The sequence below is a fragment of the Mycteria americana genome, chromosome 7, assembly GCF_035582795.1.
Source record: "Mycteria americana isolate JAX WOST 10 ecotype Jacksonville Zoo and Gardens chromosome 7, USCA_MyAme_1.0, whole genome shotgun sequence".
Taxonomy (NCBI): domain Eukaryota; kingdom Metazoa; phylum Chordata; class Aves; order Ciconiiformes; family Ciconiidae; genus Mycteria; species Mycteria americana.
The window spans coordinates 44,156,090-44,175,317 of NC_134371.1; the positions used below are offsets into that span (position 1 = coordinate 44,156,090).

General features: G+C 37.0%; 2 protein-coding genes across 7 annotated transcripts in view; both read right to left on the reverse strand.

Annotated features, from left to right (window-relative positions):
- Positions 1-1,786: 1,786 nt before the first annotated feature.
- F13B (coagulation factor XIII B chain) lies at positions 1,787-16,339 on the reverse strand. Of its 6 annotated transcripts, none has more exons than XR_012776534.1 (14): positions 16,224-16,327; positions 14,790-14,908; positions 12,794-12,994; positions 12,097-12,282; positions 11,481-11,657; positions 11,153-11,329; positions 9,276-9,455; positions 8,840-8,932; positions 7,973-8,155; positions 5,936-6,139; positions 5,271-5,453; positions 4,313-4,554; positions 3,013-3,046; positions 1,787-1,994 (listed from the first exon to the last, which is right to left on the reverse strand). XR_012776534.1 is itself a non-coding variant. In XM_075508153.1 (13 exons), the coding sequence occupies exons 1-12, from the start codon at positions 16,241-16,243 to the stop codon at positions 4,343-4,345; spliced, it is 1,914 nt and encodes a 637-aa protein (XP_075364268.1). In that variant the 5' UTR covers positions 16,244-16,339; the 3' UTR covers positions 3,319-3,808; positions 4,313-4,342. The 6 variants fall into 6 exon arrangements, 4 of the variants coding, with proteins under 4 accessions (XP_075364268.1, XP_075364269.1, XP_075364267.1 ...); XR_012776533.1 differs by having other exon boundaries at positions 1,964-1,989; XM_075508153.1 differs by lacking the exons at positions 1,787-1,994; positions 3,013-3,046 and adding an exon at positions 3,319-3,808 and having other exon boundaries at positions 14,790-14,887; positions 16,224-16,339.
- The window catches only part of ASPM (assembly factor for spindle microtubules), a 35,110-nt gene continuing 30,805 nt past the window's right edge, over positions 14,924-19,228 (reverse strand). The window contains exons 26-29 of the mRNA XM_075508158.1: positions 18,825-18,979; positions 17,630-17,806; positions 16,487-16,659; positions 14,924-16,407 (exon numbers count right to left, since the gene is read on the reverse strand). Of these exons, the coding sequence (XP_075364273.1) occupies positions 16,302-16,407; positions 16,487-16,659; positions 17,630-17,806; positions 18,825-18,979 (611 nt within the window). The 3' untranslated portion in view covers positions 14,924-16,301. The remainder of the gene's footprint in view (positions 16,408-16,486; positions 16,660-17,629; positions 17,807-18,824; positions 18,980-19,228) is intronic.

Here is a 19,228-nt window from a genome sequence, read left to right on the forward strand (position 1 = left end):
CCTTTCACCTCAGGACTTCAGAAAGTAAATCACCACTTGTTAAAACATAGGAAATTGCTCTGAATTCTACTTCCAACAAATGTTCCAGAGACTGACTTTTAATCTCCCTCCATGTTCCCCAGTTCGGCTCTTTCAAGAGAAGGGTCTTTTCCCATTTACCAAATATTCTTATGCTTTATCCAGAGCTCCTCAAAGGCAACAGGTCTGGGCAACAGGCCCACCAGCTCCACTGCATGAAACATTTAAAAGTCAATTTAAGGTGTTGAAACTTCACTGGGACACAGGTTCACCTTGCTTAAAACGTGCCAATCTGAATCGGCACATACAGCACTCAAAACTTTGCCTGTTACAGGAATTGCCCCGATCTGTGAGTTTACATCCAGAGAAAAGTCAGTTTCCTCAATTATGTACCACGGAGGTGAGAGCTTAACTGGAAAACAGAAATTACAATCTATAAATAAATCTGAATGCCTTTTCGGCTGATGTTTGCAAAAAAATGCCTAAGTGCAAGGTTGTTACGCAAGAGGAAAGACCTCTCCGTCGTGACACCACAATGGTTTTAAACTGAAAGAGGGTGCATTTAGATTGGATATAAGGAAGACATTTTTTACAACGAGGGTGGTGAGACACTGGAACAGGTTGCCCAGAGAAGTTGTGGAGGCCCCATCCCTGGAAACATGCCAGGTCAGGCTGGATGGGGCTTTGAGAAACCTGATCTAGTGGAAGACGTCCCTATCTATGGCAGGGGGGTTGGACTAGACGATCTTTAAGGGTCCCTTCCAACCCAAACTATCCCATGATTCTATGATAACAAAGAAAAGGTTGATCTTGAAAAAAATTGCAGAAGCCAAACTTGGTGCAGAAATGTTATCGTATCATCTACCTACTCCCAAGCCAGCGCTATCACCGTGAGATGACAGAGCTGAGACCTATTGCCATACTGACGCCATTGGAAGGCTCTGCTGCCCAAGGAAAGGCGCCAACAGAAACATAAAATAATTATTTTTCTCATTCCTCACACAACCAAAAAAACTCCATTCTTTTCTGAATGTTTCTTAAGAAGAGAAGGCCGGGAGGAGACCTTATTTCTGGTTTTGGCTTCCTAATGGGAGAGTACCGAGAAGATGGAGCCATACTCTTCTCGGAGATGCACAGTGATAGGATGAAAGACAACAGACACAAATCTGCGGCAAAAGAAGTTCCAGTTAGATACTAGAAAAAAGATTCGCCCCATGAGGGTAGACAGACATGGGAACAGGTTGCCCAGAAAGCTTAGAAAATATCTCCTTGGAGATATTTTCTGGCTGGAACTCAGCCAGACAGGGTCCTGAGCAACCCGATTCTTATTCTGCAATTCTATGCCTACCTATGCAGAAAGACAGCAAAAGTTCAGGACCGTTAAAGGGTTACACTGAGGTCTTTGGTATGTTGATGGTTGTTTGACAAGTTATTCTAGCACCAGGGTTTGCTAAGTCTAAGCAAATAATGTCAAAGATAAAAATTCTTTCTCTGCTTCCAAAATACACTTAGGACGTCAGAAACACTCTTGGGCTTGTACATCACTGAACCTCATTTGCACTGTATATTCCACATACACTAAGCACAGCGTTGTGACAGATGTACTTTCAGCCTGCCACCCACACTAGGACAACAGCCTGAGCCGTGTGCCTGCAGCAGCTTCTCTGCTACCACAGCAGTGTGTGTAGCTGATCTATGTCTTCCCACACTGCCTAGCCACATTTACACGAATATATTCTCGGAAAATTAAGGTTGTCGAAAGGAGTCATTAATAAAGTTTCCTTACCTTCCAAAAAGCAACTTTATCACTTCCTATGTTTTCATTAACTTCTGTAAGAATTCTGTGTTCAGTTGGTTTTGTAATGTTCATGTTGTAAATCTTTCTTTTTCAAGATTTCACACAGATATTTCTGAGCTTTTTCAGATTTTGAGACACAAGCTGTAGCTCTCATTTTCTTTCACTTAATTCTGCTGTGCTAATTAACAGAAATAACACAGCCGCAGATTTCAAATTGCAAGCAACAAGTTTGTTTTCAACTAATTCATGCAAAAAAATTGCAAAGGGGAAAATGAAAGAAATCCGTGTTCTCTTTACCAGAGAAAATACCTGGATACTGTCCTGAACATGCTGGGGCAGGGGAGAACAAGAGAATTAAATACACTGGCACAGACTGGTGTTAGGAATCAACTGGGAAGATGCTGATGCCATTGGGCCTGGAATGGGCACCAACACAGTGATATGTGGACGCTCCATCCGTTTGTCTCGGGTGTTTCTCCCTGCTAGCCAGAGAATGTGCAGTGCCCCCCTGCCCTGAAGAGGTCTTCCAGACCATGGAAACAGGTATGATCGCTGTGGTACGGGCAAGACTACAGATTTAGGGTTTTAGCCTGATCTAAGCTAAGGTGATCAAGCACAGAGCTGCTTGACTGGAATGCCTGGAGAGTCTCAATTATATCATGGGCAGACCTTATTACCCTTTTTTCTTGTTTATTGATCCTCTTTGCACCATGCTTGTACTTCCTGTTCTCCAACCTGGTCTCCTTCCAAGTAAACAACCTGCCCCAAATTACTTTTTCCCCATTCGTCCATTTTGGTTACCTCTGTATTCAAATTTGGATTTTCTGATACTGATACCTAGGTAACGTTGACCCTGTGTGGTGTTACTGATATGGTCACGGATGTACTAGCTGCCTTACAAGATTTTGCTTACAGAGCTACTCCATCATGTAAACACCCTTCACGTTCAAGGGAAGTAGTTTTTCTTCTACCTTTCATAGACACAGGAATGATTAAGATGTAAAAACTCAGAGACTGAGATGAATTCCAATGTATTTTGGCCTCAGCACAAGTAGTTTCTGGATGCATAGCAAGCCTAGATGGCAGCTATTAAGGTAACAATGCTCAATTCACCAAAATTGACTGGTTAAAAACTTATCACCAATCATTTTGTTTAACCAAGTTCTTACGTTACTTCTTAACTGAGAAAGACTCACCAATTCACATTAAAATTGTTGTTCATAACATGACCTAGAAAGAAAAGCTATAGTGAACATCTAGTTCAGATCTACATGTCACACATCAAAAGTTCATTATATTAAATTGCTATATCTTATTGTTATTTGTCTGCATTTTTAAATACCACTTTACAAAGCAATGACTTTTCAATCTTTTGAAAACATTTTGGAATGCTATTGCAAATAGCATGTAAATGCTATTGTTACCAACCTTTTTTCCCACCAAATGGTTGACTGGGTTTTGATTAAATAAGCAGAATTTGTCTATTTCTTGAATGCTTTAATTTCTTTGTTGTTTTATTTATTCACGTAACACTCACAAAAGCCTTGGAAAACCGTAGAGAGCAGCATACATGCAATATCGCAGAAAGAGGGACTACAGAGATAAAATACAGAAGAGACCCTTACAATGACTTTTTTATTAAAACATACTAAAATGGATGCGAAGCAAACATTGTCTATATTCCTGAATTTCTTCACATCTTCAGTCACACAACATGTTCAAACGCAGAGCCCCAAGAGTACCAATGTTTAAGTGTCATAGGAAATCATACAAAGTAGTTGGACTAGACGGTGTAATAGTTTAAATGCTCTCAATTAGCAAAACAAAGATGCTTGCTTGCCTTTCTTAAGAATACTAATTAACTACAGAGTAGAATTTGCATATTTTTAGGGTTTAGATGGTTTCATAGATCCATTAAACACTCTTTTTTTTTTTTTTAATACTTGCTTTTTTTTCTTGTCCCTCAAGCCTTGTCCTTTAGAGGCTTCTTACCTGTGAAAGGTGACATGGGTACTGTTAAGATGTACAAAAAAATAGGCCTCTCTTTTCTCTCTGTAAAATTAGCATTTAACATCATTTAACATCACAACATTGAAGGCCACAAAATTAAATCTCAATTTAGCTATATTCTGTAGTCACAAAAGCATTCATGCTATCAAACCCACCAAATATCCTCAACAAAGGGCGCTACTTGCTCAGCATCTTCTCATCATGGTGCTTTGCTCAAGTCCTCCAGATTGTGATGCATCCTCAAGTTTATCAGTGTAAGCCTTACAAAACTCCTTCATCCTAAATCTTCCACACATAGACCAACATTGCATTCTTCTGCTGCATTCCCAGTCCTCATACCACAAAGCACTTTCACTTCCCTCCCCCTTCAGCTCAGACCCAACAATGCCACTGAACACTCATTTCTCAAAGCTGACTGTAGTGATCTTGAAAATATGAGGCCATCTTAATTCAGCTGTTAATACCAGATAAAGAACAGGTACATACCTTTCCTATAGGCTTTCCTGAAGTCCATAGTTATTTTCCTCTTTCGACACATCTTGGATATGTCAGCTGTCCTCTCTTACACTGCACTTGAAATAAAGTTGTACCAGATTCTGCTCCAAAATGGTTCTGTTTACAGTAAAATCCAACATAATCCCCATGGTAAAAGTAAACTTGATTCTCATAGAACCCTTGCAGCAGCACATTATTTTTGTCCATTTCGTTTTTTGACAAAGTACAGGGCTCTAAAGAAGAGAGACTTAATCAGTGTTAATAAATCAATTCTTTTTGAAATAGAATCGTTTTGACTAGTCTACACTAAAACTGTAGATTATTTGCCATTCTCTTAATATATTACACATGAAATCACTGTATTATTGGATACTGCAGGCATGTCATATTTAAGGAAAAAAAAAAAGCCAGACAAGCTTACATTTGCTTCTATTAAAACTTTCATCTCTAAGTGAAAAAAAATGAAGTTGAGATCTTAAAGTTCTAGTTGACAATACTCAATTTAAAAATTCTAAGTATCTGAATTTAGAGAGAGTTGGGGTTGTTCAGCCTGGAGAAGAGAAGGCTCTGGGGAGTGGCCTTGCAGTATTTAAAGTGGGCTTATAAGAAAGATGGGGACAGACTTTTTAGTAGGCCTGTTGCAACAGGACAAGGGGCAATGGTTCTAAACTAAAAGAGGGTAGATTCAGGCTAGATATAAGGAAGACATTTTTTCTGAGGGTGGTGAGGCACTGGAACAGGTTGCCCAGAGAGACAGTAGATGCCCCATCCCTGGAAACATTCAAGGTCAGGCTGGACGGGGCTCTGAGCAACCTGATCTAGTTGAAGATGTCCCTGGCTCATTGCAGGGGGGTTGGACTAGATGACCTTTAGAGGTCACTTCCATACTATTCTATGATTCTGTGAATTACGGAGAGAAATTAGTGCTTATTTATCTCATGACACCTACCTATACAAACTGGTGGTGAAGTCCACTGTCCTTCAGAACAGTAGATACGCTCAGATCCTTGCAAAAAATGATAGTCAGAGCAACTATACTGAACTGAAGAACCATTGTCATACTGGCTCAGAGGTGGGAGAGTAAGAGCTCCATTTGCAATAGAAGGTGGAGAGTCACATTTTTCTGTAGGAGCTGGAATGGCATTTGAGAAACGTTCAGCTTAAGAAACCAAGAAATCAGCAGTTTTAAATGTCTGTCAACACTAGATATCTATCACTCTCAGAGTATTTTCTTTCTATTTCGTTATGTCTCAGATCAGAATGCAATCTCCTGCTTAACTCTAACCATAAGAAATCCCTTGTGTGCATTTAATTGCTTACAGCTGTCCTTCTACAGAGCTTTGAGTTCCCTGGGCTTGGAGAAGAGCTCCTCCCTCCTTTCTACAGCCTTCCCCATCAAAGGAAGGTGTATTGTTTTTCCATGCTTGGATATTTTTAACATTGTCTTGTTTAACAGATACCCTTGTCTTGTGCAAGGGTATCTGTGCATATCTGTATTGTTGAACCCTAAACATCTATAGACTCTAGGCCTGCACTGCCAAAGCAAATTGTTTCTAAACAGGTCTGAGATTGATTAATTGCCTTAAAAAAGGCAATTAAAAAAAAAACTATTACCTTGCATAATGCATTTCGGATATTTCAGTCTGCCATGGTTACACTGTGTCCTCCCAGGAGATGGCATGGTAGTCTGGAGAAAACTGTATCCTTGTTTACATTCAAACTCTATGAGATCACCATGTAGGAAAATTAATTCTTCCTGTCTCCATTTCAACTCTATGTTGTTGTTGTTCATATCAGTTACATTAAGAGTGCATGGTTCTAGGAAATAAAAGCCTACTTCAATAAAAAGCAACCTTAAGTGATTTCTTAGCTCCCTTTTGTAGGAGTCAAGAAAGAGAAATCTAAACCATTAGTTCCAAAAAGTTTTCAAATCTTGCAAGAAAAAAAACCTATAGATGCATAAAAAAAAGAATGCAAATGTGAAGAAATAGGCTGAAGTAACAGAAATAACATGCAAAAGAAAGCCTAAACTGGGAACGGTAAATCACAGAAAACACACACTTCTGACACTATCTGGTCTCTCAAGTATTTGTAAACATATGGCAGCTTGGGTTTACCATTGAAGAAGAAAAGAACTTCTTTACTGTAACTTGAAAGGACTTTTCATAATGAAAGTAGTCATCCATCAAAATTAACCTGTCAGATTTGGCTGACAGGTTTGATAAGTCTTTTGAGGATAGTAGTAGTTAATACACACTAAATTTAAACTGTTAACCCAAGGAAGCGTTTTGACAATTCCCTTTGCTTTGTTTTTTGCTTTGTTTTGTCACTGTTAAAAGAATTTAGAGATCTGTGTTCTTCTTTGGGCTTTTTTGGGTTATTCAAGGTCAATATTGGTTTGGTCGCTTTCCGACAGGTTTCTTAAAACTTAGTGCCAGGATCACATCAGGTAGCCTAGCTTTTCATCAGACAGTTAACCTCATTAACTTTTGAAACCACTGTTCAACTTCAATAAAGCCTGACAGGGGGACAGTTACAAAAATAAATTTCTACAAGTTCCATGAGAATCATTGCCTGATAGAGGCCCTTTTTAACCTTTTGCTGAGGGAAAGGCAAGGAGAAATCAGTTATTACGCATTCTAATGACAGCACCATAACAACAACTTGGTATGGATATTTTCCTGAAACTAACTACAGTATGTGCTCTTTCTGGTCTGAGGAGGTGAGGGTTGAAAAGAAATCTCAGAAAACACGGAAAGATTGACATGGTTATTTGGATGCTTCGGAGACAAGTAACACTCATGGGAAATGAGTTTTCATTATTTCACAGGATTTGTTAAATTTGAGTATTCAGATCCAAGAATTCTGATCTGGACCTTTCAATCCAGACAAGGTACATTTTATTCATTTAGAAATAAGCAATTAAAACTGAACTGATTATTTATTTGCATTTTCACAGTAGATTACAAACTTGAAGTGAGTCAATTTAACAGAGGATGCTAGTAAAATAGAATTATTTCATTACAGAAAGGAAGGAAAGATAAACAACCAACTCTTGTAGATCATCAGAAGTAGTATTCCTGCTAGTATTGGTACATTCCTAAGGGGAGTTCTAGACATCGTTTTGAACAGCATACATAAGAGCAACGTGGAAAAATTAGAAAGTCCAGAATGAAATGATAGACATAAGGACACATAATAAAAACAAAGGCTGAAGGTTTAAAAAATGAAAGTCCAAGAAGTCATTGTATTCCTTGTTAATCATAGCTAAAAGCCGTTTTGGCAATGGCTGCAGTCCTTCCTTTGAAACATCTACTGAAGGACAGGAAGAAATTCACTGAATGGAGGAGATGGGAGCAAGAAATTAAGAGAATCCTCCCGGGTAAGAGGGATAGCTATGGTCTAGAACATCTCACTCAGGAAAACAGAGGCATCTATTTAATTGGGTGTTTGTAAGAACAGGCTAGAGGACACCTAGCAGGAGTGGCCTAGGTATATTTGATTTTGGTGCATCCTCATGTTTCTGGAACCTTTATTAACTCAAATAAAAGAGAAATTCAGGTGGTCCTGAAAGGATTATCTAGAGGTTCTTTCCAGTTTTACCATTCTGTCTTATGTATGACAAAACTTTCTTTTTCTTACAAGACTTACCTAAGCAAGTTGGTTGTTCTGTCCAGTTTCCTCGTTCACAGTAAGCAGTACTAGGTCCATCCAAAAAATGGTAACGTTGACAACCATATTCTACTGAGGAACCATTTTTGTAACGTGTCAATAATGGACCAAGAACAACACCATTTTTAATCACAGGTGGAGAGGTACAGTCTTGCTGCATTTCTAATACGAGGTAGGGAGGTAGGTAATTAGATCTTTAAAACAATGTTAACACTGGCAAAAGTATCAGACTAATAATAGACTGAGCAAAAAATTTATGTACAACTAAAAGTAAACCAATATAATTTCTTTCTCGAGCTTAGTTTTCAGAAACTCTACACTTGCCTTACTGAATTGCAGGCAGTCATTCTATTTCTGTCTACACTCCTCATCTGTGTCCACTCTTGACCCTTACTGGGTGACACTCAATACAGATTAGTCCTGTTTCTGTGATGAGGTGATCTTTATTTGTTGCTTGAAATGTTTAGCCCACAGGTGGTTCAAAACAAACAAAAGAAACCTCACTGGAACTATTAATCAAAGGATCAGAAAAATACTAATACATTTGCATGTTCAGACAACATTAACAGAAGGGGTACAAAATGACTGAACATAAATGCTAATATATGAAATAAAATTACAAATACAGCACAGGCTTATAGGTGTAGTTCATAATCACTAGAAACAAGCAACAATGGCCTTTCATTCATTCAGACTGCTGCATTGACATCTGTAGCACATGCAGACATTTTCAAGAGTAAGGGACTGCACTATAGCAAAAGAGTAGTAAGAGTAGTCATGGCATGCCTATAATAGCATTGGAGAGTATTGAAGTCCCTTTTAAATAGAAAAGCCATGTTCACCTACTCATATCTTCATTGCGATAGGTTTTGCTTGCCCTTATTGCTGCATTTGCCTCGAGTGATGGTGGTGCCGCAGACTCCCGTTTATCCATAGTTCCTATAACCACAGCAGAAACTTAGAACAAGTTTTCTCAGAAATAACTCATTTGCAAATACCAAAACAGATAGACACCGATGCCTTGTGAGATGTAATAAAATCAACATTCCAGGGGAGAACTACACAACACAGATGCCAGCTGAATTCACCTGGCTCATGCTTTCTCTTTAATCTGTGAACAATGGATTGTCTGCAAATTATGCAGCACTTTACCTCTCAAGCATTTTAACAGAGGACAACATAAACAGTTTTGCAGATATGGAAACTGAGGCTCTCCAGAAAATTAAGGCATTGTTTCAAGAATCGTTTCTGTTCAGTTGCCAGTCTTCACAAAAGTACTAACCCATACAAATAGGGGGTGATGTCCATTTTCCTTTTTCGCACTGGATTTCCTCAGATCCTCTTATTTCAAAGGTACTTTGACACTGTATACGAACTTTGTCTCCGTTATGGTATGTTCTTCTAACTGTGACGATATGGGCATGAGGAGGAAGTGGTGGTGGAGGACATTTATTTTTTACATCTGAAAATAAAAAATACATATTGTTTTCTCGCTAATCAAAACCATGTACACAATTAATTTTACTATACAGCACGCAAGCCTATCACTCAAAACACATTTTTGGTTGATCCAGAGTAATTGTTTACTCCCATTTTCTTAACAAAATGGGAGACCAGAAAAAAAAGTGATTTTACATTCAACAAGTAGAAAATAGAGGTATTATGCTATTGCACTGCTATAAACAAATTTGTAATTTCTCCACATAGACTTAATAAAATGTTCTCTAAAGGGCTTCAGGAAACAGAGATTTCCCATACCCTCCATTGATATAATATTGAAAGCAGTTTATGTATTAATTCTAATGCTACAGAAGCAGCAATAGTCATAGCCCATTTCCTATCCCCAAATTAAGTTTGCGATTACTGTACCCTCAAAACTAGATTTAGGCCATGTTTTCATTCTCCTGAGCACCCCACCTTCTCTGCACTCACTCAAGAAAAATTCCTGCTGTGTCCTCAGAATAAATACAGGGCTGGGGTCCCAACACATGCCATTTAATTCAGATATTCTAGTGCATCTTAAATGCTACTGTATTTTCTAGGAAAGGAAGATGAATTTCATCTCTGTGCTCAATCACATAGTATTCTACAAGATTAGCTATAAAGGAATTACAAAACACTAATTTTCCTGAAAACTGTGCTTAACACATTGTATTTTTTAAAGGCTAAATATAATTATTTTTCATCTCGAGCACCCCATGCACAATGATTATTAAAGCTGCTTTAGAAAGCATGCTTCACAGGAAAAATTCCTGTAAAAATATATTAGAAACTAATACCATAGATTTAGCTTAAACCAATAAAAACGGTTGATTGTCCCATCCTCTGTCATCAACACCTGGCATCCCTTGTACATGAAGCAGAGAATTTGCTACCACAAGGCAGTGAGATCTTCTAAAGTTCAGAAGTAATCCTCATAAAGGAGACAATATCCAGATAAGACAATGATCCACAACTATCAAGGTATGTTGAACAATATTATAAACTCTCAGCTAGCGTAAACGTTGATTTGTACTGTTTTCTCCTGTATACTATACCTCATCTGGTTCACTAGACCTTTCATTCTTTTGAAAGTTTCTTTTCTGAGAATCTCCGTTATCCCCCAATGATTGGGGAAGTGATAGTAATTGCTAAAGGTGTGTTTCTGTCCTCAGGATGACCTTTCTAGTTAATTCTGTTGAAAACATGTCCAGTATGGAGAGGCTGTAAAACTCTGAAAAGTACCACAATCCCCAAGCTCCAGAGGAACTTGTTACAAATTTCAGTTTTAATGCCTCTCAAAAGGCATGTTCCCACCTCACGAGGCAGGATTAAACATGCTTGATTAAACCTTCCTGTGCTCTGAACGTGGTTTTACTTGAGCTTTAGGGGCTGAACAACTTCCCTGTCATTGTTGATTCCTGCTTCTCCAGGACACAACGGCAGCAAGAGACAGTATCTGCTCCATTGTTAGAGTCCACTGAAAACTAATTCCAATTATCATTGCCTCCCTCCCTGCTACCTTGGCTCCATGCCTTTCAGCTAAGACTTGATTTCTAGTTAGGCTGTGAACTGGTACAAAGAGCATATTTTTAGTTTGTATTCATAAAGCATTTCATGAAAGAAGGTGCTAGTCTTTCACTAAGAATGTGATATAGTAAAACTGTAAAAATAAGGTACCTTCACACACTGGAGGGTCTGGATGCCATCCAAAATAATAACACTGAATTAGATCAAATTCACTGACAGAATAATTTTCCTCACAGAAAAAGTGAACTACATCTCCCTCTTCATAGATTTTCTTCACAGGATAGAAACCTCCATGTGCTACTGCACTCAAAGAGGAACAAGTTATTTCTAGGAAGAAAACACACAGCAGTGAAAACCGGCTGAGGAAGGCTTTCCCCCTGCCCCCAACACCGTATAAACCAAGCCTTTTTGCAAATTTTTGTTCATTTGTAGAATAAGTCATATTTCAAGCAGAATTATTTTCCAGACCATTACATACTAGTGCAGTTTGGAGTAAGGGACCACCCATGTGTTCGACACACTGCTTCTTCTGTAGTGTTTCCTCCTGCAGTATGATATCCCTCATCACATTTGTACAGCAGTGTTTCATTCAATCGAAGCTCTTGTTGGGCTGTGAAGTAGCTGCCGTGATGTAAATTGGGTACTCGACACAACTCTTAAATAAATAAAGCATATACATAATATTAATTGCTCTGTTCATTTCGAGTTATTAATCTAAAATTTGCCTTAGATACACCTTAAAAGTGGTCATATCCAAGGCAAAATCTTTGCAAATAACAAATAGTTAAAAATGCAGTAGTTTGCACAAGCTTTCCAGTCATCATTTGGAAAGAAAGTTTGGATGGCAATGGATTTGAAACAAAGCAATTTCATCTATACTGATTCCTTCTACGTACAATTTTACCTGTACAAATTCATAAAGCTAGCAGCGTGTGAAATCTGACCTTCTTCCCATGAGGTACAGCTGAGAACCTACTTTAGGAATACTCAAATGATAACCTAACATAGGCAATTTGGCCTTACAGGTACAGCAAGGACAGCAGAATTATATACATATAAGACAGATTATAAAGGAGAAAATTGCAGAATCCTACCAAATTTTTTAGTACAGCTTGGCTGGGAGGACCATCCATCTGGCCGACATTGTACTGTATCTTCAGTACCACCACTTGGAGTGTGGTAGCCTGGATTACACTTGTATTGCAGTTTCTCATGTATTTTGAAGTACATTTCTGTACCGTAAAAAAAGCCATTTTCCAAAAGAGGTTTATTACATTTTTCTAAATGAAAGGAGACAGCTTGGTTAGAAAGAAGGAATTAACGGAATATTTTTGTTCTCTGATAAGCAAGAGAAGGGGGGTTTTAGCTATCCTGATCTAATCTTGTTTTCTTGACCTATTGAAGAAACTACCACAATCATCAAACAATACATCAAACCGATAGGAATGACATGGAACACGACAACCAAGGAGTCTAGAGCTAGGGAGGCTCTAGAAGGTATACATCTGAAGGGAAACCATCTATTAGTTTTCCCAAAATAAGGAAACCAGGCAACTTTCTTGGTGCTCTTAAAGCATAGATGGTAAAAAGCCCTTAAAATATGTATTATTGTAAAAACGTTCCATATATAACCATACATAGTTTGTATACATCAAGGATTGACTTCACCTTGTCCTAACTTACACATTTTATCCCTCCTGTTATGCAGCTTCTGTTCCTGCATGTTCAAGGAAATCCAACTAGAAAAGTTTCCAGCTAGAAGCAACGATGAGATTAATAAAACTAACTCACTGTAGCATTGTGGCACTGGAGACCATCCTTTTGCTGTACAAGTTATTCTTCCATCTTGATTCCCAGTTTCAGTTGTATAACCAACCATACAAGAATAGGAAAGTTTTTTTTCCTTACGCATAGGGAAATAGTAACTTTTGAAATTATAATAGTACTGGGCAATCTTTCCATTTTCTATGTGTGGCAAATCACAAGGTTTATCTGCAAAAAGAAAAATATATTTTTCTCACTGAAAATCTCAGCCCAGATATGAACTTTTTTTGCATTAATTTATTTAATATCAGTCGGATTGATTCAGGCTTTCCAACAAGGTGAATGAAATTCTGCATACTTACAAGCATGAAGGGTCTTGTAAGACTCACTGAAATTAAGATCTGTTACAATTCTATCAGCTTTTGTTCCTTCGGTTCACAGGAATATCAGCTCTAGAATGAAACTTCCTAATGTGAACTGGGCAAAACTGATGCAGGACACATTTATTTGACTTTTTATTTAGCCCAGAAGATGTAAGCGTGAGCACCCTTTGCTGCATAAACATACCGATGCCTGCTCTAAAATCCAGTGGCAACAGTGTCAAGATTAGCTACGCCATAGCTCCGCAATTCAGCAAACTACCAGAACAGTATGACAAACTGCCGGGAGTCAATATAGGAGTTAAACTTGCTGAAGAAAGCGAATTTAGAGAACAGAAACAATGGAAAAGAAAGAAGAAATGGAGGTTAAGGAAAGAACAAGCAGAACTGCAATTAAAAACAAAACAAAAACCCCCAAACCAGTAATAGGAGAAAACCTTTAAAAGGAGTTGTGCTGAATATGACATTGTTATTAAAAAAAAACCCACCAAAACAAAACACAAAACCAACAAACCAAAAAGCAATACTTATGTTTGGATTTCTTATAAAATTATCCTTTGGGTCTCAAAAATTCTCTCCATGGCATCACAAGGCAAACTAACCTGAAGAATCAAGTTTTAAAAAACTGAATCACCACCTATGAATCTCATTATAATTGAGCAGAATTTTCCCACAAGTTGGTACTGCTGCATTCACCCTACACATATTAGAACCAAAGTAACAAACTATCACTCCTTTATTGAATAATGTCCCTAGAATTTACTGCATTTACTAGAATTTTCTGGAAATTCAGTATTTTTACTAAATGGAAATTGCAAAGATTTTTTTTTTTTTTTAAGTAATTCCCTTCCTCACACAGCCACTGGATCACTTCGAAATAAAAAAAATAAAAACCAACACTGAGGTTAACTGAGATTTTTAAGTAATTAAAAGACAGAAATGGTTGCTACCTACATACCTTTTGTTTGACTTTCCAAAGGGTATCAGTGCAATTTCAAACTGCTTTGCATAAGGACAAAACTCTAGTGAAGACAGAGGTAGTTGCAACAAATATGTTGGAGTTAAATATACGTTAGCACATACAAAATGAAATGCAAAGAAAGGGACACCTTTTCAATTAAGGGAGGTGTACCCTCATATACAGTCCACAGCTTTGTGAACTTGCAGTTCAAGTGGTATGTAAACTATATAAACCCAGGAATTTTAAAGCAATACTGAAAGGAGGGATAGAAAATGCAGAACCACCCCAGACTAGGCTTCTGCAGGTTCCATTTAACTTCCCCTCTTTTGCTTTGCGGTAAGCCAAAACACTTCAGTCACCAAGACACTTCAATATATAAAATGTTTTAATAGTACAAAGCTCAATTTGTGTAAGTGCCTCAAAACCGTTCAAATACATTTCAAAAGAAACTTTTTCTGAATAAAAGCGAAGCTTTCAATATTATGGCTTTGAAGCTTAGATATGAATCTGTAGCCCTGAGCTACAGCAACAGTTGAATCATGATCAGCAGCCATCTCACAACAAAATTACATATTAAAAGCAGCGTTTACTCTTGGTAAAGATATGAAAGACTTAAGTTACCTTAGACTGCATGTTCTAAATTCAATGTACATTTATTAACAATAGAATTCAATGTATTTACCTTCTGCAAAGAGTTTGCCTGAATACATCGTAACTAGGAAGAAAAAACAGATTCTAAATCTCATCTTCCTTACTGTCTCCATCAACAGGTTCCACCACCTGTGAAAACTCCAAGTATTACTTTTGTAAATAATTAACTGGATTTTCAAAGGTATTCACAAATGCCTTAGTGGCCATGGTATTTTGTAACAAGTTATTTCACTGAAAACACTATTTTCATTTATTTTAGTTCTCCAAATACCCTAACACTAGACTTGCAGAATTCGCCTTTCATTTGGCATACTTTACATCAGTAAAGAGGACAGAATTTATCATTTTACAGTGAAACCAGGCAACAAGCTTATGGAACAATTTAAACTAATTGAACACTGCTCCCCTCAGAACCTCCTGAGTTTCAAGTTTAAAGGGCATTCTGTTATCAGATTATTTACCTTGGCTGAAATAAGAGGAAATAGAAAATTCCCCCCTCCTCCAGCCTACCCCCATATAACCAGTCAGTCGCATTCTAGATGTTATTCATTCTGGAGGCTCTTACATTAAGAGCATAGCCACTAGTATTATCTGTCTGTTGGGTTTTGTTGTATACAGCTAGCCCCTTTTGAGTCTCTTTTTAAACAAAACAAAACAAAAAAATAGAACCTCATCTACAATGCATTATCACCTAACTGACTAATGCTACCAGTTGATTTAGCATCCTGTTCTACCCTTGGGAGGCATAATCTTTAAATTTGGGGGTGGGAGGGTATAATTTTACAGTTTTCATTTTCTTGGCCTTGCTCTAAGAAAATGCGATTCCAAGGCACAAGAGAACAGAATTTAAGGGAGATGCTGTGATGAACACCATCTATTCAGCCGGATGAGAAGCATGCTTGTATGTATTGCTCACTTGATAGGAACAAAGCACTCACAAATCACCTCCCTTAAAATATCAGGTCAGAATTTCTAAATTCACCCTTATGACATCCTGTTGTTTCCTCATAATCTTGTCATGTTTAAAAAAAAAAATGGGAATTATAAGAGGAAAAAAAATACGTTTCCTACAGTCACACATGATCCCTCAAAACCTTATGAGAAAGTAAATGCTCCCCAAAAACAGTAGCCAGTTTTGAAATCCATGGACTATGGATTTCTTCCTACCTATACCCCTCCAGATCAGACAAGCCAGCATAACTGTGCCACACAAACAACTGCTTTTAATAGCATTCTACAATATTTAATCAGAGTGAGGAATACCATGCTATTTGTAAGCTTCACAGTTGTGTAATAACAATACATTACTGCACTAGCGAAATGTCCAGGGCTTATGATTTTATTGTACAATCGCTTTTGGTAGTAGTACAAAATAGGATTTCAAAAGCTGTATACAACACAAAAAAGTTACAAAAGTGTGAATTACAATTTGAAAAAACATTTTCAAGGGTAGCTTGACACTTACTTGCTTTCTTTCAAAATCATTTAGCTGTCTACTACATACATGGTGTACAAATAAGTTTTCATATACATCATTTACATTTCAGTAGCAGGCAATACCAAGTGTATCTATCACCATCAGAATTGCTTGCAGAGGATCCACAATTTCTTGCATGTTATCTTTCCTCAAAACCCAATCTGGTTTAATCCTGTGAAAATATTAGTGGTTTGTCATTAAAATATTATATTGTCACAGCAAAAATAGCAGACTAATTTTTAAGCTCTTACCTTGAAACTGTTTTTATTCTTAGAGGTGTTACTGGAACAAAGGAAGTTCCACTTAAGAAAGTGTTTGTTTTCTGCTTCACAAGTGTTCTCTCTGCATCCATTTTGTGTTTACGAGCTGTAAGTTTATATAGGCTTTGAATGCAAGTAACAGCTCTTGGTATGCTTTGGATTTCCTGAGAAAAGGTGAAAAAAGTACACAGTTAATATGACAAGTTCGAAAGCAACTTAACAAATCAAGAAATCTGTTTTATTCAATGAAAACTGAATGTTTATCATTTAAGCTGCGTACAGTGAAACCATTTTAAAGGCAGCACACCTACAACAAGTCCGTGGTCTAATGCTTTCAAACTACCTAGCAACTGGTATGCACCTTGAGATCTCAGAAAATTCAAGCTCTTAAAAGTCAGGTTTTACCAATTTCTCATTAAAACCATTTGTACATACGTCATTGGCATATGCCTTCAATGATTGGTACAGAGAGATAAATTAGTGTTTGTACCCATCTTCATAGCAATGAAAGAATAACACAATGGTCAGAGGTGACTGGATAACTTAAGCACGTATACCTGATGGATAAGCAGCTAGTGATTTTATAGCATAGAACCCAGACTACCCTAATAACCTTATTAGGGATTCTAGCAATCGGCATGAACGAAGGAAATTTCTTTCAGAAACAGGCTATGTCTCTGTTACAATAGAGTATGTCAACACAAAGTCATGGACAATTATATTGCCAGTTGTTACTGACAATAAAGATCTTAACTTTATCTGAAAAGCAACAGTAAACTTTGAGAAATGGAATTAAAGTTAATTAAGTGGCAACTAAACTATACCTAATGCTAAGCAATTGATAGAAAGTCACCAAACCCCTGTGGAAAGTAAGGATTGCAATATCATAATCTTGCAACATTGAATAGCTCTGGCTGACCAGGGCATACAAAGCACAAAATAATGAGTGTTTTCACCACCTCAGAAATGCATTTTTTTAAATCAGAGTTTAGTCATAATTAATATTACAGCCATAATAGGTATGGTAGAGAGGGAGAAGGGAAAAAAAAAATAAAATAAAATTCAAATACCACCAAAACATGCAAGAAAAGCATGTTAAATCAAATTATTAAACCCAAAACATTTAAGTCTTACCAAAGCTCTTTTTGAGTCCTTTGAAAGGATGGCCAACAAACAACAAGTCTTTGTGAAAATGCTTCCTCCTTTCTCTGAAATTCTGTCCCCAGCTTTCCCTCTGTACATTTGCAGTAGGTCTAGTAACGTGTCTATAGAATTTTCTACTTCATAAACTGCTTGAGTAGTTCTTTCATACTGTTATAGAAGAAAGAGACAAGAGTTCATATAGACAGATCTTTTAAAATACCTTTCAGGTTAGAGGAAAAAGCAAAATCCATATTCTCCCCTAGATTAAATTTGTAGCTGATCTGGCATCCAAGCGATAAAAATCACTTCTGGATGTTACACCATTGTGACAGGTTACAAAAAGACACCCTTTGTGCTTCCCCGCCTTGTTTAGAAACCCGTAGAACCTGATTTTACATTTAAAATAGAAGAATGACTTAGAATAAGTTTAGAGAAATTTAAAAATAAGTTTAACCTAAATGTTGAATTTTTTTCCTGAAATAAAAAGAAAACAATTGGAATGTAAATGCCTGTAGGATGGATATAAGATCAAAAACTATCTTTAGCAAATATTAAGTTTCAAAGTAAAAAACTCTAGAACAATCAGTCCATAGTCAATAACTACAGTACTACTACAGTACTGAAGCAGCTTGAAGTATTTATGAAAGTAATCGGTTCTGTAAGAAATCAAAAAGTCTAAATATAGTGTATTCTATGACATGAATTTGGGAAAGTAGCCTGTCTTCTGAAACATTAACATTTCTACCTTAAAAAAACTTCATAGCTTATCCTAACTACTACAGTTTTGTGCATTTCTACACAGTTTTGTGCATTTCTACACAGTTTTGTGCATTTCTACACAGTTTTGTGCATTTCTACACAGTTTTGTGCATTTCTACACAGTTTTGTGCATTTCTACACAGTTTTGTGCAATCCTTGGGATACCTTGCAATGTAATCAGTTAAAAGTAAAATTATTACTTTAAGCCCATGAAATAATTTTCTTTTGCCAAAAGGAAAATTATATCATAATTATTACAAAGTAGGTAATTAGTTTCAAAATAACAGTTAAAATTCAGAAACTCTTTTTTTATTCAAAACTATTGATTTTGTTGTTTCAAATTTATTCAGAAATTTTGTGGATAAATAAATACTACAATAAAGTAGTCTACAGCTTATAAACCTGCAAAAGAAAATATTAAAGTTACCTTTGAAACATTAAGTAGAACCTGAATTGAATATCTGATCACATCCATGCATGGAACACTCCGGTTGCAACTTCGGATCAGAACAAAAATAGTGAAGATTGCACTGCTCTGGGCCATATTTTCACAGCAGAGCGGGGACAGCCTGGTAGCCACCTCTGTGATAATTAAAGAAGAAGGGGAAAACAAACAAACAAACAAACAAACAAACAACAAACAAAACAGAACAAACTCTGAAGCTCAAGCAATTTAATTGCAAACCAGGGTTTTCCCTTATTTTTAACTGCAAAGAAGTGCAAAAAAGTAAAAACTGCAATTGTTGATTTAAACACATATTTCCAAATTAATAGTTTTAATATTCCAGACTAAACATTAAGCAGACAAAACAATCCATGGAGAACATATAC